Source organism: Strigops habroptila, chromosome 5 (assembly GCF_004027225.2).
Source record: "Strigops habroptila isolate Jane chromosome 5, bStrHab1.2.pri, whole genome shotgun sequence".
NCBI classification, from domain to species: domain Eukaryota; kingdom Metazoa; phylum Chordata; class Aves; order Psittaciformes; family Psittacidae; genus Strigops; species Strigops habroptila.
The window spans coordinates 17416433-17440210 of NC_044281.2; the positions used below are offsets into that span (position 1 = coordinate 17416433).

Below are 23778 nucleotides of genomic sequence, written 5' to 3' on the forward strand. Positions count from 1 at the left end.
TCACAGGTACATACCAGACATCTGCATACACAATACTTAAAACTGCCAGTCAAAAAGAGTTTTATGCTGCAAAAGAAAAGTATCACCAACAGTTACAGTCTTTTATTTTCCAGTGTCTAAAGCACATTGATGTTCTAACACCAGAAGTAAAAGTTTTTTCACTCATGAAGTTATGAGATTATGTTCAATGAAATATCAGAACCAAGATAAAGTAATGAATGAACTCCAAGCATTAGCATGGCGTGATTTAACACAAAAGAATGAAATTGCCTCATTACGCAGACATACCATCTAAGCACAAATATCAACAAAAATTCCCCCTCGTCCAAAATAATCTGAAGATCTGGTACTTCATACACAAAACAGAGATAAACAGGCCAATTTACTCCAAGAGCAAGTTACAGCTCCATGTATCTTCTTCAGAGAAGCAAGATGACAGTGCAGTTCAACCCAGCTGAATTCCTGTGCCTCAGGTGGAGCAAAGCCAAGATGCTCACATCAATTTCCTCACAATAACCACTAGCATTTTCAATTCGATCACCAGCTGATGCTTAGCATTAAAACAACACATACATAAAATACTCACACATTCCTCCTGTTCCACGATCCCAGAGCCACCACATTCTTGGAAATTAGTTTAAAGTGGCAGTTTTAAGGGCTACCACATGGGCTAAAGCACTAGCATTTGCCTAATATAACAATACAAGAGTCTTGCAGGTTGTAGAGTTCTTGGCAAAACACGGTAACTCCTCAAAGCCCACTCAGCTGGACTTTGGGTTACCAACTCAGACCACCAGCTTGAAATTCAGAACTTTTTCCACAGATGATACCAGAAATTCACTTTCCCTCTCCTCTGGAGCAGTATCCCTGTTTGGGTTAGATAGTCACACTTTCCAACCAAGTCGGCATGCCACTCCAGAGCCCTTTTGAAACCAGCAGTAAATTAGTATCAGGTGCCTGGAAATAACGAAAGGGAATGTAGCCCGAGGAATCCCTCAAGTACTGCTTTGTGAAAGCATCATTTATCTGGAGAAGAATGCCATACTGCAGGCACACAGTATCTGCTGTGTTTGTCATTCTCAGACTTCTTCCCTCTTGAAGGATCTTCCCTACAGCAAACCAAACGTAATCTCTCTCAAGTCTGAAGTCAAATAACATCTGTTTTATAAACTTAGGCATATTCATGTTCCATAGCCTACGCTTTCAGCTAAACCCCTGCAGCTGCACATACACCTGATTCTGTTTGCTGAATATCTGATATGGCAACACAAACCTTGCGTTCATATTTACAGTTTAAATATACAGAAAGCAGCAAATGCAGACAAGATTTTAGGCATAAGACTTCAAGGGTTTAAGTACTCAAAAGTGTGGGTTTTTTTAAACAACTGTTCTGATAAAACAAATGTTAACTCTCCTTATACATGTTTCCTAGCCTCCGCTATTTCATTACTCTTTATTTCACCACATTGTAATAAACAAAGCCCCGAGGAACAAGGAAATAGGCATTTCTCTAGTGTTCTTTCATAGAAAGCACAAGTCAATTAAGGTGAATTAAAAACTCAGGAAAGCCAAGACATTATAACTATGCTGCTCAGTATACACTTAGCCAAATGATGCAACAGAGCAAATGAGCTTTACTAGAAGCTCTCCCTACTCCACCTACCACTTCATTTGACACCAGTTTCATTTTTATCTTTGAAGAGACTGCTCTGCTACAAAAATGCATGCACATGGCTACTTCCAGGCAGCGAATGAATAAGCACTTGCAGATTTTTCAAACCCTCAAGATCAGTCCTTTAAGAAGTGCTTTCTGAAAGCTTGGAAAACCAGGAAATCTGCTTCACTATCTTAAAAATTGAGATAACGAAGGAACCAATTGTCTGCCACTTACTATCTCATGCAAAATAAGCTCAGTTCCTGGACAACACTGTTTTACCTGTTGCACAGAGAATTTTCAGAATACTCTGCAGCAAATACATCATAAAACTGCTGAAGAAAACTGTTTGGCCTATACCATCAACTCTGAAGACCTGCACACAATGGGCCAGTTTTGGATACAACAACACTATAGAGGCATTATGTTTGTCCACCACATTCAGCCTACAATTGATTTTTAATACATCTCGTTATTTGTTCTCTGCAAAGAGGTATAACAACATTTCAGGAAAGTCTAGTTGGCTGCAACATGTTACACTACAAGTGTCCTTACTTCATTCCAGCTCAAAGCAGCTTTTACGAAGTCCAAGTGCAAGATCATTCTATTCAGTTTATTTAAGCAAGTCAAGTTTAAATAAATAGCTATATACACACATTCATTTTCTTGTACATAACAGTTCAGATCTCAGTAGATAAAGAAGTCAATCTACAAAATCCTTTCAATTTTTGCCGTAAACTGCTACTTGCTTTCACTTTACATATTAAGCATACTTTACACTTCTGTCTTGTATCTGGCTTTTTTCCTAACAAAATTTAGCTAACAACTATATCCAGTTTGGTTTATTTGGTAACAAATGATCTAACAATACATATTATGTTACCTAAATTCTTACAGATTTCTTACATTTCATCTGCCTGACATTCAACTACTTGGAGCTAGACAGGAATTGCTGTTGTATATAAAGTCACATTTGCCTTGAGATTATGACACTTCCTTTATCAGACTAATGATTCCATGAGAATCTCTTACTTTATCTCTTATCTTTATGCCTCTCTTCCAAGCATTACCCTTGACTAACCATTAACTACTCTGACGCAATCACAGAGCCTCCTGTGAACCGCCACACCTTCCTCAATGCAACAGGCTCTTACTCTTCATTTCTTAAGAGACTCTAGTGGCACCAGCCCTTTGTGGCAAGTTTCCACCACCTTAAGTGAAAGTCACCTTAAGCTCAGAAGTCACCTATGCCAGGATTCAGTTTAGTGTCAAGTATTGCTTAAACACTGTTGTCTAAACAGTTAAATGTTTATAATAAACGAAAGATTGCTCCAAGTATTGGAGGTAAGATATGAAGCCTCCTCGATAATACTTGTTAAACTCAAGTAGTATCAACTCTAGGAGTTAATTCATGATGCTTCTTAATAGAGTCAATCATTACCAGCAACTACAGCAAGAATTGCAGGAGTCTATATGAAGGTATGGTGATATTAGCACATTACCCTAGCAACCTGGGTGTGAACTTCATACAGAGCAGGCAGCTGACTGTATACTCGTTCCTCAGTTTACTCTGGATAACAGCATGACCTTAATAATTAAAAGAAAGCCACAAGCCTCTCATCATCCCACAGGAAAGAAGCTTCTCCACAGATAAGAAAACTGGGAAATCGTACCCTGCTTTCTCTGCCTCCAGGGCAGAAAAAAATTTAAGCCCATGAGCTACTGAGTCAACATCTAGTTACACTCAACCAATACTCCCCTTTAACAAGGATCATATTGTTTAAAGTCTGAGTAAGTTATAATAGAAGCTATTATGGCAAGATTAACATCAGTGCATGCTCCACCTCTGAGGCACACTTCCTTTCTAGCATGCGTAAGTCACTCTGCTATAACTGTGTTCTAGGGAGTTGCAGCACCTTACTGTTTTCAAAGCAGTGCAAGTTGAACACTTCGTGCACTTAATCTTCAACATAACCATATGTAAATTTTTAACTTCAGTCTCACCAGCAAAGTGACCTTACTAACATCCAGTCAACAAAAGTTATCAGCGCAACAAAAAAGTTCAGAAAAAAGTAATTTCAAGGAAAAGTTCTTTTTCCAACTCAATTTTTATTGATTTATTTTTTTAAGTAAGTTTTTCAGCATGACCATCATCCTATTAAGGCTTCAACACACATTGTATAACAATGATCCCCATCTTCCACTGCAAAAGTGAATTAAAATAGGAAATTCAAGCCAGGAATGACACCAAGAAATAACATCTCTCCTCTCTTCTGGTGCCTAGGATTTCCCTCAAGAGGATACTCAGAGGAGTATAGAGTTGCTTGTCTTTTTAGAGGAATTCTCCCATCTTTATAATTATCATTTTAAGAAGTAGGAAGCATATTACAATCTTTAAACACACCGATCTGCAAACACATTGTTCAGCATTCAGAGGCATTTTTATTTGGAAACAGGCACAATTAGATGAGCACCCACAGACTCCCCGTCAATTCCGCATACTCTCCTTCCTCCCCTCACTGATGATGAATAACATCTGGATAAGATCCTTAAAAGTTTGGTCTTTGAACTATCAACAAGAAAGCCGTGTTTCTGCAGGTCACTGTTTAGTGACTACTGGATAAGCATCCAGAAGCAGCATTTCTCTGATCAAGACATACACCTGAAGTACTACAAAGGGGTTTTTTTTCATCATAGGAAGTCTTCTACTTTGCAGAAGAAATGCAACATGGCAGTGCACCTAAATCTGGTACAATAGTGTCTGTAGCTTTGATACCATACTAAAAACTACAGGAAAGACGCAACAGGTGTAATGAACCAAAATTTTGCTTAAGGTACTTTTGCTAGGAAAAATGAAAGGAATAGTTCAAAAGACGCAGAAAAGATGAATCATCATACAGAAGACTGTAAGAAAAAAGCATCTGGGTTTGGACTGTCCTAATGTTGCTGATAAAAGTATCTCATGGTACCCATCTATAAGTCAGTTACTTTTACCAGATTTTTTCAGTCAACCTTCTAGGTCTCATGAACTCCAAATTAGCTGGAAGTCACTAGATCTTCATCACTTGCCACCTCCAAACCTGTATAGGCAACAATTGTCTCTTTTGCCCCTTATCACTCACTTCAAAACCTAGGTATTATCCTCAAACACAAACTCTACCTACATCCTCATATTCAAGCTATGTTTAAGTATCGGAATTTTCACATGCAACATCTCAAACATGTTTCAACCACATCTCAGATGTTCAGAGGGAACGTTAAGACAGCAACACAGCTCCCTTTAAGGATTTTTTGTTTCCATATGTACAAAACATCTGGGCTCTAATTACATCAAGACAGTTGTACCTATGTTGCGGACCAAGCTTTCCAGCAGCTTCCTTACACTCCCACTGCAAAGTATCCAGCAGTTGTACCGTTCTGATCCTAAGCTTCTTGAAGTAACATAATTTTTATTCTTAATTCAGAACAAGTCAGTCTGAGTAAAACCAGCAATCCATTACAATCCTATAGCAAATCCTAACATGGAAGAGCAATGTCGGCAGCTTGTAGAAGTACAGGTGTTAAGTTCACTGTGCCTTTGCTTCCAGAGAAAGAATCTACTCTTCAGGTCACATACATCTTCACAAAAACCTGTTTCTCCTGCTCTTCAGGGATGCAATAACTGGCTGTCAAAATTACACAATAATCCATATAAAAGAAATCCCTAACTAAACTGATTTTTTTTTTCCAGAAATGCTGATTTCTTCCTAAATCCCAACCAAAGAAAAACTCTATATGGAAGACCACTATTTTGGAATGATCCATTTCTCCCAGTGAGCAGCACTGTTTGACACACTTCCTGTAAGAGCTTCAAATCCCCCTCAGTGACAATTCACAGCTTTCAAAGTCGTCAGCATTTGACTACATGCCCATGACATCTCAGTCGTCCTAGAGCAGTCAAGCTCAGCTTGTGGCCCGGGGCCACAAACAGCCTGCTAGAGTAATTCAGACTCTGCATTGCTCTCTTCTTGAAGTTGAGAGCAAACTATACGCTGAATGGATTTTCCTTGAAGGAGTAGTAACTCTCTCACCCTCTACTTGCCTCATCCGCCTCTTTACTGTCCCCACACACTAACATACTCGTCCCTGTACGCAACTCAATGGAAAGCAGTAGGTTGTCTATAACCTAAACCTTAAAACGCTCTTACAGGACAGCAAGCCAACACACATACAGAAAATCCACATCGCAGAAAGGGGAAAAATCACAAAACAAACACAAGTCCGCCCCAGCAGAAAGGTGGGCCTCATGGTAAGTTACATGAAACTGTATCGTGATGTTATAACTGAAGCATTTAGAGGGATCTGCTAGAAAATTAAACCCAGGAGAGTGAAACAGTGTTGAACTAGACAATTGTCTATTTGTCTTCCCTTGGTTTGATGTGACCTGAGATTCCTTACTACTAAATATAGCAGGAAACAAAAGAAGTAGTTAATATGCTTAAGGCTATTCACTTCTAAGAAACTTTAGTTAGAGCCTAATGTATGAGCACATTTTTGGCAGCATTCACAAAAGGTAAAGGTCTCACATGCCTGTGTACTCAGGAGGGTTGAATGCCCATACACAAGCCTTGCTTTCCACATGAGCCACATTCTTCATTACAGCAGCCTCAAAGCATTTTACAAGCACTAAACCTCTTCTCCGGTTATTAGGGACACTATAAACGACTTTCCATTTTAATGCAATTCTACTTACTACAGAAACAAGTAGGAGGCTGAAGACCCCCCTTCCTTCGGTTTCATCCCATCCCACAGCGGTGAATCGCTCCAGCACTTCACCCGCCTCTGGGCTCAACCTCAGCCCCGTCCTCCCGCCCGCCGCTGCCTTCCCGCCCCGTCCCAGCCCCGCTAACCCGCAGCCCCCCGCACAGCCCCCGGGGGCCCCCGCCCGCCCCGCCAGCCCACGCCCGTCCCCGCGCGGGACCGAGACCGCTCTCCGCCGCACAGGCTGCCCCAGTCCCGACCCGCACCGGCAGCCGGCCGCCCCGGGAGGCCGCCAACCCGGCCCGGCCTCCCCGCTGCACGGCCCGGGGCCCGCTGCCCCACGGGGACCCCCGCCCGCACCCACCTCTTCTTGGGGATGGAGCCGGAGGCCGGCCCGGCGGAGCCCCCCTGCGCCTTGCAGGGGCTCAGGGACAGCGCTTCCCGCTCCGGAGCCCGCGGCGAGCCCCGCAGGTGCCCTGAGATGATGCGCAGCCGCCGCCGGGCGGAGGACGGGGAGCCGCCGCCGCCGCTTCCCGCTGCCTCCTCCGCCGCGGCCGCCATCGCACTTCCGTGTTGTGCCGCCGACCGCCGCCGGGTGAGAGGTCGGGCGAGCGGAAGGCGCTTCCCGGCGCTCCCCTCATATGGGCTGTCCCGGCATGCACCGCCGCCTGCGCGCTGCCCGCCTCGACCCGGCCCGGCACGGCCCGGCCCGGCCCGGCCCGGGGGCGGTGGCTGTGAGCGCGGCGCCGTGAGGAGCCCCGGCGGGGCCGCCCTTCCTGCGGCAGCAGCGGGGGCCGTGCGTGTTGTTAGAGCTGCGGAGCCGGCCCGGCCTCCGCGAGCGGCCCTTCGGCACAGCCGTCTGCCTCAGCAGGGCAGTGGGAAAGGAGAGAAGAGCTTTATTGGGGATTGCACAGCTCTTGTGCTGTGACTGTAGCTCCTTTAGATCGCTGAGAGAACGCAGAGGTGCGTGTTCTTTGAAGACGAGGGTTGCCAAAGCGAATGATGAAATGCTAATGAACAGTGGTAGCATAGGCGGGTTACCTAAGAAACAGGTGTGTGAGGTGACACGATCCTGCAGGGTTTGTCATTGCTGTTGACAGGGACACAAAGGCCTGGTGAGTGAGCGCTGCTGAGCCAAGCGCCTCTGCCCGTGTAACCCGGCCGTGCTTCCCACGGCATGCATACACTGCTAGGAGACAGGCTCCAGGCTCCCGGTGATCCGCTCCCTGCGCACCACAGAATGAACACTGACTGACTGGTGGGACTGTATCCCCTTCTGCAGCCATCTCTGAACACAGAACTGACAATCCTGACCGTGTTTGAGCCCCGTGGGGGCAACTGGGGTTCGCTCTGTAGCATCTCTTTGAAGAGGGAGAAGAATTAGGATTTAAGGGGAGGTGGAGATGTGATGCTGACCCCAGGTGCTGTCTGCTACTAGGAGTTTACTTTCATGCACCAGAGCACTTTGATCAGCTTTGAATTTCCACTCAGGAAAAGATGTGGAAAGATTTTAAAGGAGAAGATGTGAGAAGAGAGTGGTTTTTTATCAGAGAATGAAAAAAGGCTGAACAAGCTGAGTTCCTTAAAGAAGGCTAAGCAAGATAGGTTATCAGTCTTCAAATATGTGAAAGACAGCCATGAAGATGGCTATGAGCAGTCAACCTGCCCTGTATGTCCTGGCTGTGTTCATGAGAAGAATGAGCTCAAACTGCAAGATATAACTTCAGCATTAGCATTAGACTACTGGCAGTGAAAGTGAAAAACTGTTGTAGGTTGCCTGAGAATGAAGTCACCTTCATTAGAATAGCAGCATAGTCTATCAGAGATGATACCGTTGTCAGTAGTTCTGCTCAGAGCAAGGTGATGGGCTAGATGGCCTACTCAGATTAATTCCAACTTTTTTCCTGTGATGTGAAATACCTCAAACTGTTGAAGCCTACTTAGCTGTTACACATGACCTACTTTCATGATCAGCTTTTGCAGTTGGATGGCACCAGTCAGCTTTTTGGAAGTCTTGGAGTGCTAGTATCTAAGCAATTGCTAATACTTTCGTAATGACATTTTGCCTATTGTTGACTTATTAGTTAATTCCTTCCTCATACACCCCTATGCTTGTTATGTCATGTATATGAACTAAAATCACATGCAAATTCATAAAACTATTACCTTACCCTCTTTTGAATCTTTTCCAGTGACCTATTTCTTCCATGAGACTTCAACACGATACCTTTCCATTAGCTAAGCAACTAGCAGAAAATACTCCAGGGAGCAGCATCAAGCCAAAAGTTCTCCAGGGAGCAGTATGTAGTGCATGAGCAGTGAGACTTTGGTTCAGCTCCCTACTTCCCATGCAATATTGGTGCCTCTTTGAATCATAGCTCCACATGTATAAACCAGGGAATAACGGTATCTCCCTGGAGAGACTGATGGGAAGATAATACACTCAGGACTGTGTGACAATACAGGATCAGCCCCTGTAAGACCTACTGATGAAAAGCAGCACATAAAAGCCACCCAGGTATTATTACTATTTGTTTTGCTTTTATTTTCACTGTTGTTAATTGATTTTATGCCCCTTGTGTACTTTGGCTAGAAAACAGTCTGTAATTTTCTTGGGGCAGGAATCGCACTAGTTGCAATGGGGTCTCAGCTTTAGGTTAGGTTTCTGGTATTACTGCAACATAAACAGCTGTCCTGGCAGTTTGATAGTTTGGTTATGGAGTTAAGTTTCCCCCCGGTGAATAATTTGTGTACCACTTTCTGGATTAACTCATGCATATCCAAATTTAACTGTCTGCTGCTGTGGAGACGGTCTGTAGGGAACAAATAGTCTCTCGACTGAGTTTCCATTCACGTTGTTTACTGAAGTTCTAGGTATAGCTGGGGGGACTTTAAGTCAGTTATCTAAATCTTTCCGCATCGCTGAATGCTGGCAAAGAGATACTAGATTCATTGTAGTAGCCTTCACATTTTCCTAGAATGTTTCTTCATATTGCAGTCACTTGAAAGGAAGAATAATGAGCTCATTGCTCATTTATTTGATCCTAATCATAGAGGTTTCCAGTAGAAAATTGAATTCTGCTAGTATCTGATGAGCAGAATTCGTCACCACCTCAGAACTTCATTCTTTTCAAGTGTATATATGTCTGGAAACTTAACTGGAGGGCAGGGGGAAGGCATGGTGGTATGGTTTGGAAACCAGTGAGAGCCCTTGTCTTATGCAGAGCAAGGGTATACCTAAGCAACACCTCGGTTTTGTGCAAGAGAGGTCTCTGCTTACAGTGTGAATGCTGACTTCCTGCCAGTGCTTTGCACGCAATCCTCAGCTCACTTGGGAGGATGCCATAAAAAGAAGCAGTAACATAATGTAGTGGTGGATCGTGAGGTCGCTGTTGCTCATCTTTTTCCTGAAATGAACTACTGGCATATTTTAAAAAAGAAATGTCTACTTGATTCATATAAAGTCTGTGTGATAAGTAGAACTGCTGAAAAGAAAACTCAGGAAGCACAACAATTTTCAAAATAATATGGTTGTGGCACCAAAGAGAACTGATTTCAGTAAAAATACCAGCAGATCTACAGCGTGGCAGTTTGAAAGATGCTTATGGTTGCCGAGCCAAAGCGGCAGCGTTTGCTGTTCCATGAGCTGTCCTTCCCACATACCTGAGTGCATCTGCAAACATGAGATGCCAGCACAATGTGACATTCATCTTTTCACCAAAGATCTGCATTTCCAGAGTTTTGACACTGGTATTTTCAAGAAACATAGATTTAAATAGAGTTTACAGTGCAATACAAAATAAAGTTTCAGAGAGGTCTTCATGACAAGGTGTCTCAGAGCTCTGTTATGCAGTGGTCCCATGGGAGAGCACAGGAGGAATGTGCTGCTCAGGATGAACACTACACTCTTGGGCAACCCATACACAGGCTGTGAAAAGAAAAGACTCTTCTGATAAATTTTCTTGCCTTGAATAGAGTTCAACAGATTGTTGAAAATCACCTAATGTAGCATGAGAGCCCGGGAGACACGAGTATCAGATGTGGAAAATGAATTGATGGGATACACACCCAGCCTTGAAAGCTTCAGCAACTTACGGGCTGCTGAAATAGCAACTGTACACCCATCGAGAAGAGAAGGCAGAGTACTATATTCAACTTAAACTGTAAAAAGGATTTTGAAACCTGAGAAAGTTCCTGATCCCAGCTGAAACTGGCAGGAATTGCCAGTGCTGTAGTACACACCTGTGCTGTTCCTTTACTGACTAAAGAGCAGATAAAGGTGGTGGGATTTTTTATTTGTTTTTCACTTTTAAAGTAGCAGTAGGCTTTGAGTTATGAGATAATACTTAATTCACTTCACTGCTTCTGAGGGCAAAGAAGAATATTATCACAATAGGATAGTAGCCAATAAGAAAATGAACTTAAAGAATCCTTTGCTTTCTAGAAAGATGGGAAATCAGAAACTGATTTTTTCAAGAGTCTTCATTTCATGGCACAACTTGCAAGGTTAAAACAGAAGGAAACACCTACTTGAATAAGGTGTGGTTTATATGTTCTTGCTTTCTCCAGTTCAACTGCTATTCAGATGTGATTGACACTAAGATATTAGAACACCTTTTTGTTCTGTATCCCTGTACAAAAAGCCACCGCCTACAGAAGAGGTGGGGATTCGGCTGCTGTAGGTACAGGATGGGTGTGGGACACCCACAGTTGAGTCATGGGCTGAGAAGAATCTGATGAGGCAATAAAAGGGGAAAAAGGGCATAAACCCTTGAGATCATCTCTGGATTAGTTATTTTTTCACCAGAGGAAAAGAAGAAGAAGAAAGCTTACACCCATTCAACATTCAGCACCAAGCAATGCTCTGGGAGTAGTTTTATTGATACTTGATCAGGCCAAGAAGTTTTCCTGAAAGGAGCCAATTTGTCTAAGACCTACATAGGCTTTGTGCCATTTTTATAGAGTCAGCAGAGACCCTGGGGGAAAGGCACTGCATCCATCCAATCCATCCATTCGTCCATCCGTCCAGCCATCCATCCATCCGTCCATCCATCCATCCATCCATCCACTACCAGCTTATGGCAGATATGAGGCTCAGCTTGCAGGTCTCAGTGCCACAGAACGAGAAAGGCCCAGGTCTCAGGGCTTACAGTGAGCGAGAAGCCTGCAGGATCTCAAGCCATTGGCAAGGATAGGATCAGCATGGATTTGGAAAAGTTATACAGGGATAGAAGGAACTGAAACTAGGAAAAAGGTGATAAAAGCCTGCAGAGCATGGGTCATGAATGGCCGTATTAGGGCCATCCCTCCTATTAGGGATCTCCAACTAGAAGCTGCCTTTTTTATATTGAAAAGGCTGGTGGGCAGCATGTTTTGTCTTTAAACATACAAAAAATACATGGTTTTGAACATGGCAGTCAACTCTCTCCAGGTAAAGACAAAAATTATCAAAGATAATCAGCTATTTCTGCTTTCAGTTAACAAGATGATCTGAACAGATTAGAAATGCTACAGCTTAGAAGTAAGTCTGTATCTGACCAAGAGCTGATCACTGAGAAGCAAGTGCCTTCCACTGGTGCCCCAGGGCAGAGTTATTAGTAATATATTGTCTATGTACTCATAATAACTGCAGATCTGACTTTTCTGTGTATCACATTTTGCCTGAAAGAAAAATACTTGCTAAATTGTTAGCTGTGTTCACAGATGAGTGTATGTATCAGCAGTTCAAGGTTGGCCTTTGCGAACTGAGTAAGATGCATATCTGTTTCTTCTGATTGCTTCTGGTAGTAAAACCAGTTAAACTCTTATCACTAGCAGCAGTAGTGGCAGGTATGTTTATCAATATACATGCTTTGCAGGTTCCCAGTGAACTCATTTCACCTTCTTCATTTTACTGTAATGACAGCCCTGCTGCCTCTAAGTAACTGAAGGCAAGAAAGGCAAGCTTCCTAGAAAACTCTGTGCAGAGATCTATAGCCCTGCCCAGTTTCAGCTCTTCTGCAGCATATGTCAAAAGCCTGTCACGAGAAGAAGCTTCCATATTTATTTATGAGGCAATTCAGTGAAACCAAACATAGTTACCACATGTGGCTTCCTGTGGCTTTGTTGGTGAAAGTAAGCGGAATTTCACATTTACAGAGAGTTAGCTTTCAAGGTGTGTATCCCAAAGGAGGTCGAGTGTGGTTTGCACACTATTTTTTACTGCCTCGAGACTTTCTCGCCTTCCCCTTTTTTAAGAGAGCTGTCAAAGTGAAATGTAACTGCCCAACATGACAAGGGAGCCTCTGGAGAAACTGTTTGCCTCTACACTTTCCTGGCTGTTGCAACTCCTGTACACCTGCATTTTATCTTGGTGACTTCATCTCATAACTATTTTCAGTTCTGTTTTTTTACTTTCAGAACATCTATTTTTCATTCCAGCTTTATGCCCTCCTGTGGAAGAGTCTGGCAGGAAGTGTTGCAACTCTGAAAATCCCCTTTTGAGAAGGAGCATTGCCTTTCTTGGCCCAGTTTATGAATTTCTCCTGAATAGAGTTGGTAGTTTCCTTTTGAGACATTTAATTCATATAATTATGATACTCTCCTCATTTGGATAGTTGTGTATGTGTAGAAAGGAAAGATGCCCTTCTATATTTTTCCAAAAGATACTGCTTTGATAGCCAGCAGGCAGTAGAAAAACATTCCATGGGGAACTGAGGCAGGAGAAGCTGGATGTAGTAAACACTAATCAAGTTCAACAGTTTTTCCTGATAATCCTATAGCCTGGCACTCTTCTGTCTCCTGTGCTTTAATGTGTATGGAGTGTGAGATCAACTCAGAATACTTCTAGGATCTCTATGTGCATCTGATCCTCCAGGGAGATACTGGAAGCTAGATTGTATTATAGCATTTTGTTAAATAATCCATTCTAAGTATACGTAGTTTGGTGCACTAAAATTCTTGCATTAAATTCTCCCAATCTGCCACCATTTCTCAGAATTTACAAGAGAAAGAAATGATCAAATTTGCTTAATTCTGTATTTCCCTTGCTTATCTCCCTAGACATATTATTGGTTCTAATAACCATTGTTTTACTCCTAAGGGCATATAACATATAAACTGTATTGTGGAAGAGAATGTTGTTTGGTTTTTAATTAGAAACTCAATCCCTGTGTATCCTTTTGGGAAGATTTTAAGTATGACGAGCTCTACAACTTCTGGGTGAGAAAAAGCATCTCAGGAGGAGGAGAAATAGCAAGGGTATGGAGAGGGCTGATGTGCCTGGATGCAGTTCAAGTCTGTTGGATTTTTCTTGCTTAATTAAAATACGAAAAAGGTGTTGATGGAAAGCCTAGTGCGTTTGTGCAGTTCTTGACTGAATCTTATTACAGAATTCTTTACTGCTGGAAAATAGACATTTATCAGATAACTTAGCAGAAATGTTTGACATATTTCAAAGCCCATAGCACTTTGCTGTTGTGGCTAACTCAAAAAACCCTTTTGCTAGAGCAGATCGCAAGGCAGCTTAACAAACAAATCAGCTACTGCAAATCCTTCCTCAGAGTTTAATGAGAAGGAACAATTTCTTCTAGTGTCTGTTACATTTTAAGACCATTACCTGAGTGTGCTCTAGGAAATACCAAGGTATGTAACATCAGACACACAAGTAATGAAATTCCATAAACACCATATTTGGGAAAGGCAGAGTGTTTGAACAGACCATGTAAAAACTGTTCCCAAATGGAAGCAATTGATTCGATTTTTTTCCTGGGCTTAAAGTGAGAGGTTTTTTCCATGGTTTTGAGAGAGCTCGATGTCAAAGTGGAATAAAACATCTATATCTCAGATTAAAACTGTTAACTCTGTCTCAATAATGCTTACATTTTCCTCATATGATCTTGTATTACTCCATAATTATCTCCCACACAATAGTACAATTGTCCTGTAAAGGTAACTGCTGATGGAAAGTTAAAATTTTATAACTAACAAGAGAGAATTTTATTAAACATCTGAATTTCCCAGCAAATGATAGCTGCTTTGTGAAAATGCTAGATAGAATACAACTATTGTGAAGCCTCTGTGTTTGTTCTGATATATGCAGGCACCCATATCCTGTCATAATTCAGGTCCATAGTCTTTCAACACACAGCTAAGAGTGAATGTTACCCTTCCCATTAAGGTCTGCGGAGGTTGAGCTGTGTCCTGATCTCCTGCAGCAGATTTGTAGTTTACAGACTAAGCTACATCCACTCTTACCCAAACAGCCACTGTCCTCCCCATTGCTGAACTTGTATCTTTGTTCAGCCCTCGGAGATACTCCTAGTCTGTTCCCCCAAAGTTTCCTGCAATACTATATTGTTCTTTCTAGTTGGCCCACTTCCCTCTGCATTGTCAAATTAGAGGTGTCTTCTGACAAATCAGATGTGCTTTCACTGTATGTACTTAGATGTAGGCAACTAATACAATTCACCTTCATTTTCAGAGACATGCTTTAGGATCCAAAGTTTAGAAAGACATTCAACTATTGATGCAAAGATGGTGAGAATAGCTTAGGTAAGAATCAGGCAGAGTACAGCCAGAAACAGGTGGTGGTATTAGGCATTTAATGGTCTTTTCATGTGTGGTGCTAAGAGGGGATCAAGCACGCTGAGTTATTACATGGCAAGATAATGGAGGCAAACTGAACATCCAGCAATGGCTTTTATGTGCTTGTGCCACAGAAGGCTTCAGCAGGAGACTGCCAATGCCATGAATGCAAGATGTTCTGTGTCCTTATACCATGTTACTTTTGTACCTCTGCCGTTCCGCAAGGAATGGAGTAATGGGAAGCAGGAATTGCAGTGAAAGAGGAACCAGAGGCACAAAGCTGTGAACAGGGAACTTAACCCACAGGGTGGTGAGTACCATCCACCATGTGGTGTTGCACTCATGGCTAACCACAGCAGAAATGGAGTGATTTCCTGGTTTGCCTTTAGCTAAATTATTATCATGCCCATACTATACCATCTGCATTTTAGAGGGGGCAGAAGAATGGAGTTCCCACACCTCATTTTCATTCTCCTTTTCCTGGACCTGGATCTAAGCTCTTCAGTTTTGCCTCATCTGAGGAACAAAAACCAGAAGGAGGAGACAGGCTGAAGTAATAATAATGAGATTGAGTAGTAAATCAAGGAAGTTTGAACAAATGTAGCTAATTCTGTCATTCTGTGAAACAAAACAAATGTTGATTCAACTATAATTTAGGCTGGGGAGTCAAAGGCAGATGAACAGCATATTTGTACGAGTAAAAGCAACATTTCTGCTCAGATGCAAATCTGTTGCAGTTTTTAAAACGCAGTTTTAGCATCAGAGATGCTAGTAAAAAGGGATGATTTTCAGGATTTTGCAAATTACAGCGCAGTATATTAAGAGGAATGAGTGGCAATTTATCTGAATCTGCAAGGCTATAAACCAGAGCAGTTCAGCAGCTGCTCCAATGGTAGCTAAACCGTCTTTGTGATGAGACCAAGAGCCTTCTGGAGAAGGGTAGAGTGGACAGTCATGGGTAGGAACCATTAAAAAGCATCATTACCTATAAGTAAGCAAGCATTGCTAGAGCAGGCTGAATCGTGAGAGTCGCTAGCAGGCAGCCTGGCAATCTGTCTCCCTTTCACTTCTCGAATTATTGGTTATTTCTTGATTTTAACTTCTTAAAATTTTGTTTCCTTCCCAGTGATGATTTAAATTCATCTGCATGTTTGATTATTATATTGTAGGAGTTTAATTAAGTATGTAAAATTAAGGAATAGCTTCAGCTCGTCCTGCGGAATTTGCACCAGCAGGACACCTTAAATGCTCCTACTGCTGCTGCTTTGCCAGACCTGAGGACTCCAGTCTCAGGCACTGTCAAGCCAATGCTGTTCACCAGTGCTTTGTTTCAACAGAGAAATGTGGTGCACACAAGGGATAACAAAGGCAGCTCCTTTTTTGAAGAACACAAAATAGATTAAGCTGGTCTCAGCTGAAAAGGATGCCATCAATTTAGACAGCAGCCTGCTCTTTCAGCTGAAAACATGGGAAATGGAGCAGCACAAATGGGTGAACTGCTTGATTCTCCAAAATATTTGTGAGATAATTAATCTCTACTGCTTTCTTTGTTTGGTAGGGGACCAGCTTACTGCTCCATTACATGCAATGATATCGCTGAGGAAGGTAGGCATTTTCAAATGAGAGAAAAACAAAATTTATTTTCTCTTTAACACAACATTCTTTGTGTGTTGAGAAGTGAAAAAACAAACTGTTCCTGTGTTCGCAGCTCCTCAGCGCTGCAGCACTGAAAGTTTAGGGGCAAAGGAACAGTTGTAAAACAGAAAGTGGGGGCAAAGAAAGCAGTGACAGACTTTGAGGGAGAAAGTACTACTGTAAATATACCTAATGACTAGGCATAAAAAGAAGTACTGAGTGATTCCTCATGCTCTTGTGAACTGAAAGCAGTTTGGTGAGAAACCTCAGGGCAATCATTCCCAAGCTTGCTGGAACAGCAAGACTCTAGGATAATAGTGCTGGCTCCCCTGCTAGAGCACTCCCTCTTAGCCAATGTATGGATTAGTTTTAAGAGGGCAGTTAAGGAAAATAGTACAACCTTGTGACTGAAGGAAGAATAAAACCATGATAATAAATTCAGCAGAGGGAGAGTTAGAAAATTGAGACATTTATCAGGATGATTGTCTTGCTGTGACAATAGTAGCACTTACCCTGAACATCTTGGTATAGAGCAGGTTGGGCCAAAAGCATTAAAACTGCCTTACCCCTACTTAAATACCAAATTTCAGCTGGAATGGAGAGGGTGAGACTCCTGGTACATAGGAAGGCAAGACAGAGCTGAAATGCCTGTTCTTGGGTCCCTAATTTGAGATCTTCTGTGTTTGAATTTTCCCTTACATGGCTAGAGATCATTTCTGTCTTATTCCTCCAATGAGATGTTTAAATTCCTCATTTACTGCTCAGTACATCATTCAAATTCTCCAACCCTCAGAGCAAAAAGCATTGCTTTTGGGTCTTCAGCAAAGAGTTCTCTGCTCTTGGAGCAGAAATGCAGAGCCATAATACATTCCTTCTACAGAAAGCTTTTTAGCAATTATTTTGTAGTCGACTGAAATGTGTACTTGTTTATCAGCAAAGTACTTTCTAAACACTTTTGTTATAGTGTCTAAATATATTTTATTGTAGCATCTAACCAGTTTCTAAACACCATTAAACAATTAAAAAGGCAAATTTATTTGCCTCAGATTTCTTTTCCTGGTGATACCATGGTTCCCAGAATTGCCAAGCATTCATCCCTTCTGTAGCCTTTACTTGACTTGTACGGCATTGTTGGCTGTGTTAAATCAGGCAGGCTTGACCCTTTTGCCTTGTCAATGTTACCTGAGATTTCAGTCAGTTATGTTTTGACTGGATTTAACAGAAAAGCTTTCCAATTATTTTTTTCCCCTGCCAACCCTTCATTTTTCACTCCATCTTACCTTGTACAGTGCTCCCAGGACTCTTTAAAATGTACTAAGTGGTGGAGCAAGACTCCGGAATTGGCAGCCCCTGCACACAAACATCTTCCAGACTTCTGGAGTGCTGAACTGTGACGAGCTGATTCAAATCAGCGTCTCTATAGCAAGCTTTTGATGCAGCATCCTCAGCCCTGCAAATCCCTGCAGGTGATCCCAGCACAGGCAGACAGAGCAGACAGTAGGTCCTGGAGCAGACATCCCTGCCTCATGTGCTGGAAAGCAGAGGCTGAAGCTGTACCCCAAAATCTGGTGATATCTTTTCATTTGTCCTACCACATCTGGGAACAGCAAGAATCTTACATAGGTGGCATCTCTATTTGAAAGCCATTTAAAATTGCACAATACTGAGTTATGATCTTAGGAGATCCGGTAAGCTGAGCAGGGCAGGTTAACAAGACAATTTCTGAGCAGACACAATATAGGTGTCATTGGCAAAGGACTGGGGTGTGCTATTTGTGACCTTTGCTTCCAAATGCACCAAAGTACAGCTTTCCTTTTACCCAGCAGATGGCCAGCTGCTCTTAGTAACAGAAAATAAACCCAAGCAGAGGTTTTCTTGCTAACATGTATAGCTCTGCAGATGGACACTTTAAAGGAAAGGCAGCTTTGTTAAAACCTAAAACAAAAACCTATGATAACTTTAAATTCAAGATCTGATTATTTCGTGTTCTGTGGTGGATCTCCCTTTTCTTCATACAACTCTCCTTCAGTAGTAAAATACATGCCAGGCCTCTGTGAAGTGTGGCATGAGCTCCAGGGTGGTGGTTTACTTCTGCCAGGAGTGCAAAAGGCTGCAGTAACAGAAACAGTAGGCTTTGTATCCCTGGAAAAGCTTAGAAATGTTAAGCTTAATTTCAGGAGAAAATATAAATAAATGCTTTGAAATTTTGCTTAGTGAAACTCTGTCATTCCCTAATTGTGTGCTTTGCTGTTCATTGCCGCTCCCATGGGCAGCACAAGTTTAGCTGGACCCAGCTGCAGCTGGTGGTTGCAATTCCACCTAGTGCCTGTGACTGTAGGTGGTCAGAGGGTGCTCCTGGGTGGGAACATGGAAGTCTAAACTTGAGCTAGTATTTTCTCCAAAGTTCAGAGTCAGGATTAATGCAGCAGCTCAGACAAGGTACTGCAACGTACAGTTACTCACACGGAGGGGACAGGTTCAACTCCCATGCTTGGAATTATCCCGAATGTTTTGTCTCCCACTATTAACTTTTGGACAGTGGGTAGTTACCAGCACGGGCTGGCTGATGGACTGGCATCTTCTAGGATCAGTAAAGGTCTCACAATGACAAAATGAACTAGCTAATAGAAAACAACTAGGGATAGAAAAAACAAACTTTCATCCATCACTAGGACATTGTGCAGCCTAACGCATAATCGCAGCTGTTGGCAGACACTCCAATGGTAGAGCATGAGGTACTTAAAAGGCTTAGACTGACCCACCACAGGCTTTGTCAGCCCACATCTCCAGGAACCGAGGACACAGCAGCCATCAGTTCTCCTCCCAGACCTGCTGTTTGCAGTTGTTTTCCCTCTTCTGCTTTTCCCGTAACTGTTAGAGCCAGCAGTACTCAGTCACAAGGGAGGTATATGTACATCCCGTCAGACATTTCTGTGGTACAGAGATTACAGAAAACAGTTTCTTGCTTTATTCGATATAATTTCTACCACAACTTGAGTTACTGTTTTATTATTCTCGTATGTAGTCAATTAGCTTTTTCTGTCTGAAAATCTCTTGCATAGCAACACAGCAAAGAATATAAATTAAGAAAGTATGACTGCTAGCAAGCTAAGAAAACTGGCAGAAATCTTACAGGCAGATAAAGTAAATAAAATAGCATTAACAATTGTAGAAGAGCATTCCAGATTTTGAAATTACAAAGTCCCTTTCAATAAGCTTTTTACATTACTTAAACACTGGCTGCAGTGGGTTGTGCAAACAGCTTTAATGTTCTCCTCTTACTGAAACAGGAGGTTATGCAACCAGACCACAATACACATGTTGCCTTTTGAAGACAAGTTTAAAAAGCATTAAAGTATTATAAATGTATCATTACGGGAGCAAAAGCTCTTTCAAATCATTCTAACTGCTCATTTTACAAGAGAGGGAGGTTGTTTAAAGGCTGTGCCATGGTATAGTACACATGTAAGCCATAAAAAGCAGCCTTAGAGAGAGAAGCACTGCCTGCACTAGTCAATAAAGGGTGCCACAAACGTTTGCCTTTCAGAGGCGGCAAATACTACTGCAAATTCACACGGAAAAGTGTGTGCAAATGGGCTAAGAAATGCCAAACAGGTGGAATGAAAGGTTTCTGGCACGGAAAGCAACTAACCTGAGGGAACTTCTGAGCAAGTAAGGCCAAGTGTGCTTCTCTTCCCTACTAATGTTCTCTGCCATTCTGCCCTTCTGCCTTGGCATCTGTTACCTTGATATGCTTTTACTATTTCCCACCCTGCCCCAGGTGTCTCTAAGCTTAGTGTTTGATTTTTGGCACCCTTTTCCCTATCTTGCTTGTGCTTGTTTCAGGCAACAGCAGCTGCATAGGATAAATCCTTTGGGTTTTATAGAGCCATTGTTCAAAGCTGTGTTAAGAGTGCTCCTACACATTTGCAATGGTAAACAACTACAGAAAGAAACTGGAATTAATAAAAGATGTAATAAAAAGGCAGACCTAAATACTGTTATACACTGAAAGCAATTGGAAGTATGCATGTAGAAAAATACGTCTTTGATTAATACCTTATGAAGGAATGATGGTTTTTAGGGGAAGAGCATGCAGTATGTATTTCATCCATCAAGATGTGTCATTAGCATTGTGTTTTGAAAACAGTTTTGACTAAATACCACAGGGCAGGGATGTTAGATTTGCCTTCTTTATTTTATAAATAAATGTCACTTTAGGTCCTCTTTCAACCAAGTGACTAGTACTCTGGTGCATACTGGAACAGCCTCAGGGATGAGCTAGTTATGTTCAGACTACAGTTGTTCCAGGAAGGAAGGTTCCGGCTAAAAAAGGAAAGAGGTTCCAGCTAAAAAATACAAGTCTTCCCTCTTTTCTATCATACCCCGTTTCTGCAGAAGAGAAGCATTTGGCATACAGCTCCTCTGGCAAATCCACACCAGCTCAGAGGCTGCCTTGCAATAGAGCTATTCCTTGGAGTCCGCATTGGACCTTTTTGCTGGAAAAAGAGAATGGCTTGGCTGTAGCCTTTTTTTCTTACTGGCTTACCCACAAATCACTAATTAAAAGGAATGGATCCTTAGAACAGATGAATTCAGAGTTACCAGTGAGACTTGCTAGTTTAAGGACTGCTTTACATTTGAAAAGAAAAGAAAAGGACAGTAAATGTCTTCTGATAACCTTGCATATTCCACTCATACAGCCAGTGGAAAGCTGTATGTACAGCATGCATTTTTATTTTATCTAGAACTTCAGAACACAAGATGGCAGTGTACATACTGTAGTGATTTCAGGCTTTGAACTGCTCCTGCTACTCAAGCAGAGAATATAACATTTTTTTCAGTCCTGTATTAATCTGATCATGTACTTGCAGTATTAGAAATAAACCTAGAAGTATTTGTCAACAGCAGAAACAAATGCAATTTGTCAGTAATTGAGTATTGCATGAACAAGCGTTAGGTAAAGCTTAATTCAAGATTTTATCGTACATAACAGCACTCCGGAGACATTAAAAGCCTCTTATGGAACTCCTCAATTGCAATAACAAGAGGGTATCCCTTTATGAAGGAATGGAAGTTGGCTCAGTCATAAGAGCTTCAGAGCAAAATTGGCTGCTGGGGAAAAGCACATAAGAGAGCTGGCAGCCTGAAATATGTGAAAAGCTCAGGGCTCTCGGAGGAGCAGTGCAGACCACTGGAGTGGAACAGGCTGAACAGTATCTAAAATTGAACAGGTGCCTTTCTGTGAAAAAAACAACAAAGTGGACAACTGTTTGGCATGACAATTCAGAGAAAAAAATATTCCACCGAGAAGCATCAAATTAGAGGATAGGTCTCTGGCTGAGGACAAAATCGCTTAAAGAGCTACACGGAGTCGGACCTTTTTGTGTGTGACTTCAGAGAAGGCTCACTCAGAGTCTCTGTGGGTACCAGTGGGCAAAGAGAACTGCAGTAACAGCCCTTCTAGGCAAGTCTTTTTTCTTGCATTCAGTTGAGTAGTGGAAATAGTAGATATAAGTAAAAAGTTGTCTTGGCTACCTCCTGAGCTGAACCCCTAGCATTTGGTTATGCAAACATGGCCTTTTTAGAAAGGATTGATACGTAGTAGAAAAAGCCCTAAGAAAAACGGTAATATTTCAGAGTATAAAATAATCCTGGAAAGCACTATCCCTGTGGGATGTTAAGACTGACAAAATTCTAGGCAGTCCTGCTTTCTCCCTGGCGGATGCTCAGGAGACATTGCCTCCCTGCACCTGAACTCATGGCACTAACGGGCACGTCAGATGGACTCAGAAGATCAAAACTCAACACCAAGGTTCATCATTTCTGGATATAGCTCTTAATTTAACATCGTTATTTGGAATTAGATCATGAAAATATATGTATTTCTCTCAGAACACGAGTATATGTCATCCTCCATTTTACTGAGCAATGGAGAACCTCACAGCAGTGTGAGTGGAGCGTGGTATCCAGAGCTTGACCAATGGTTTTGATAGAAGGTGTAATTGGGAATGCTGGTCCCCAAGTCTACTTTTCTTGTAGTCATTATCTGTGTGTGAAAATACTGCCTGTTCCAAATTCCTCAGTCACAGTAGCTCCAATGAAGAGCTGTCAGATTTTTCATGGTGGTCCACTCCTGTCGTTACAATTGAACCGATTGCTGCTTGTTATTGCCTTATGTTCCCACGCATAAATCACTGTGTTTATTCCAAGACTCTTTTTTCCCTCTCTCTTTCTGAGTTTGCACAAGATTGAATTTGGCATTGATTCAAATCAAATAATTCAAATGTCATTTTTGCCTGGTATTTAAACTGAAGGTGGGTTCGTGACTAAAATATAGTGTCTTACCTAGCAGTTTCAGTCATTTGGTCTATTTGTCACAGTAGATTACAGAAAGTGTGGCATGCACAGAATTATGCATGCACTTTTCAACCATCTAAAATGGAGGATAAATTGAACATGCCATGATTCTAGGGCAGTAATTTATATTGAGTACAAGCTGGGAAGGGACCAGAGCCAAAACCTCAGATCTAAATTACCTTGAGTTCCAGGGAAATTTTAATCCAAATAAAAACTTCACAGCTGTTCATTGTATAATTAGGTGAACCAACAAGAGACCATATCTCAGCACTCCCAAACTAAAGAATTTACAGCAGAATGGAAACTTTGTGGCTAAGTCCACAAATGACCTTACACTGACCGCTATCACTGAAGTTCCCTTATGCAGTTACTGCCTCTGGATTTCTGCATCTGTTGTAACCACTCTACATGTCTCTGTTAGCTTTGCATATGTCCCTGTTCTCTGCTCTGTAAATGAACTTTTTCAGCCCGATAACATTTCCTCACTGAGAGTGTGTTATGGTGATTCACAAACTCAAGATTTTCTATATACGGACCATGGAAGTCGGTCTCATGGTCCTTTCATCACAGGTGCTTATTCAAGGTTTGATTTGCAAGGGTGCCTCTTCCCTTTGGCAACCCTGGGAATTGCCTGCCTTTCAAATTTCTGTGAATGCAGGTACCACCAGTAATGTCCAGGTTTGGAAGGAGAAAGGAAAACATTGCCTTTTCTTGCTTCTTCTGCATGGTCTTCCCTACAGTCTGTCCCTCCTTCTTTTGCTTCCAGTCAAAACCCCACCACTTTTTTATGGCCTACAGTGAAATTCTTTCTTTAGGTTAAATAG

General features: G+C 42.0%; 1 protein-coding gene and 1 long non-coding RNA gene across 13 annotated transcripts in view; one reads left to right on the forward strand and one right to left on the reverse strand.

The window, feature by feature from the left end:
• AGPS (alkylglycerone phosphate synthase) overlaps nucleotides 1-23778 on the reverse strand; it is a 78516-nt gene that overhangs the window by 42913 nt on the left and 11825 nt on the right. For 6 of the 12 annotated variants that reach the window (XM_030486461.1, XM_030486460.1, XM_030486459.1 and 3 more), the window contains one exon: nucleotides 15377-15475. The exons of 3 other annotated variants lie outside the window; for them this stretch is intronic. In XM_030486461.1, the coding sequence (XP_030342321.1) occupies nucleotides 15377-15429 (53 nt within the window). In that variant the 5' untranslated portion in view covers nucleotides 15430-15475. Of the gene's footprint in view, nucleotides 1-6758; nucleotides 7003-15376; nucleotides 15476-17874; nucleotides 18066-20979; nucleotides 21094-23778 lie in introns of those variants that run through there. 3 more of the 12 variants (XM_030486456.1, XM_030486462.1, XM_030486453.2) reach the window with 3 other exon arrangements.
• Nucleotides 7094-8918, forward strand: LOC115608160. The gene is made up of 2 exons (XR_003991457.1): nucleotides 7094-7357; nucleotides 8587-8918. It is a non-coding gene; the product is annotated as an uncharacterized LOC115608160 (long non-coding RNA).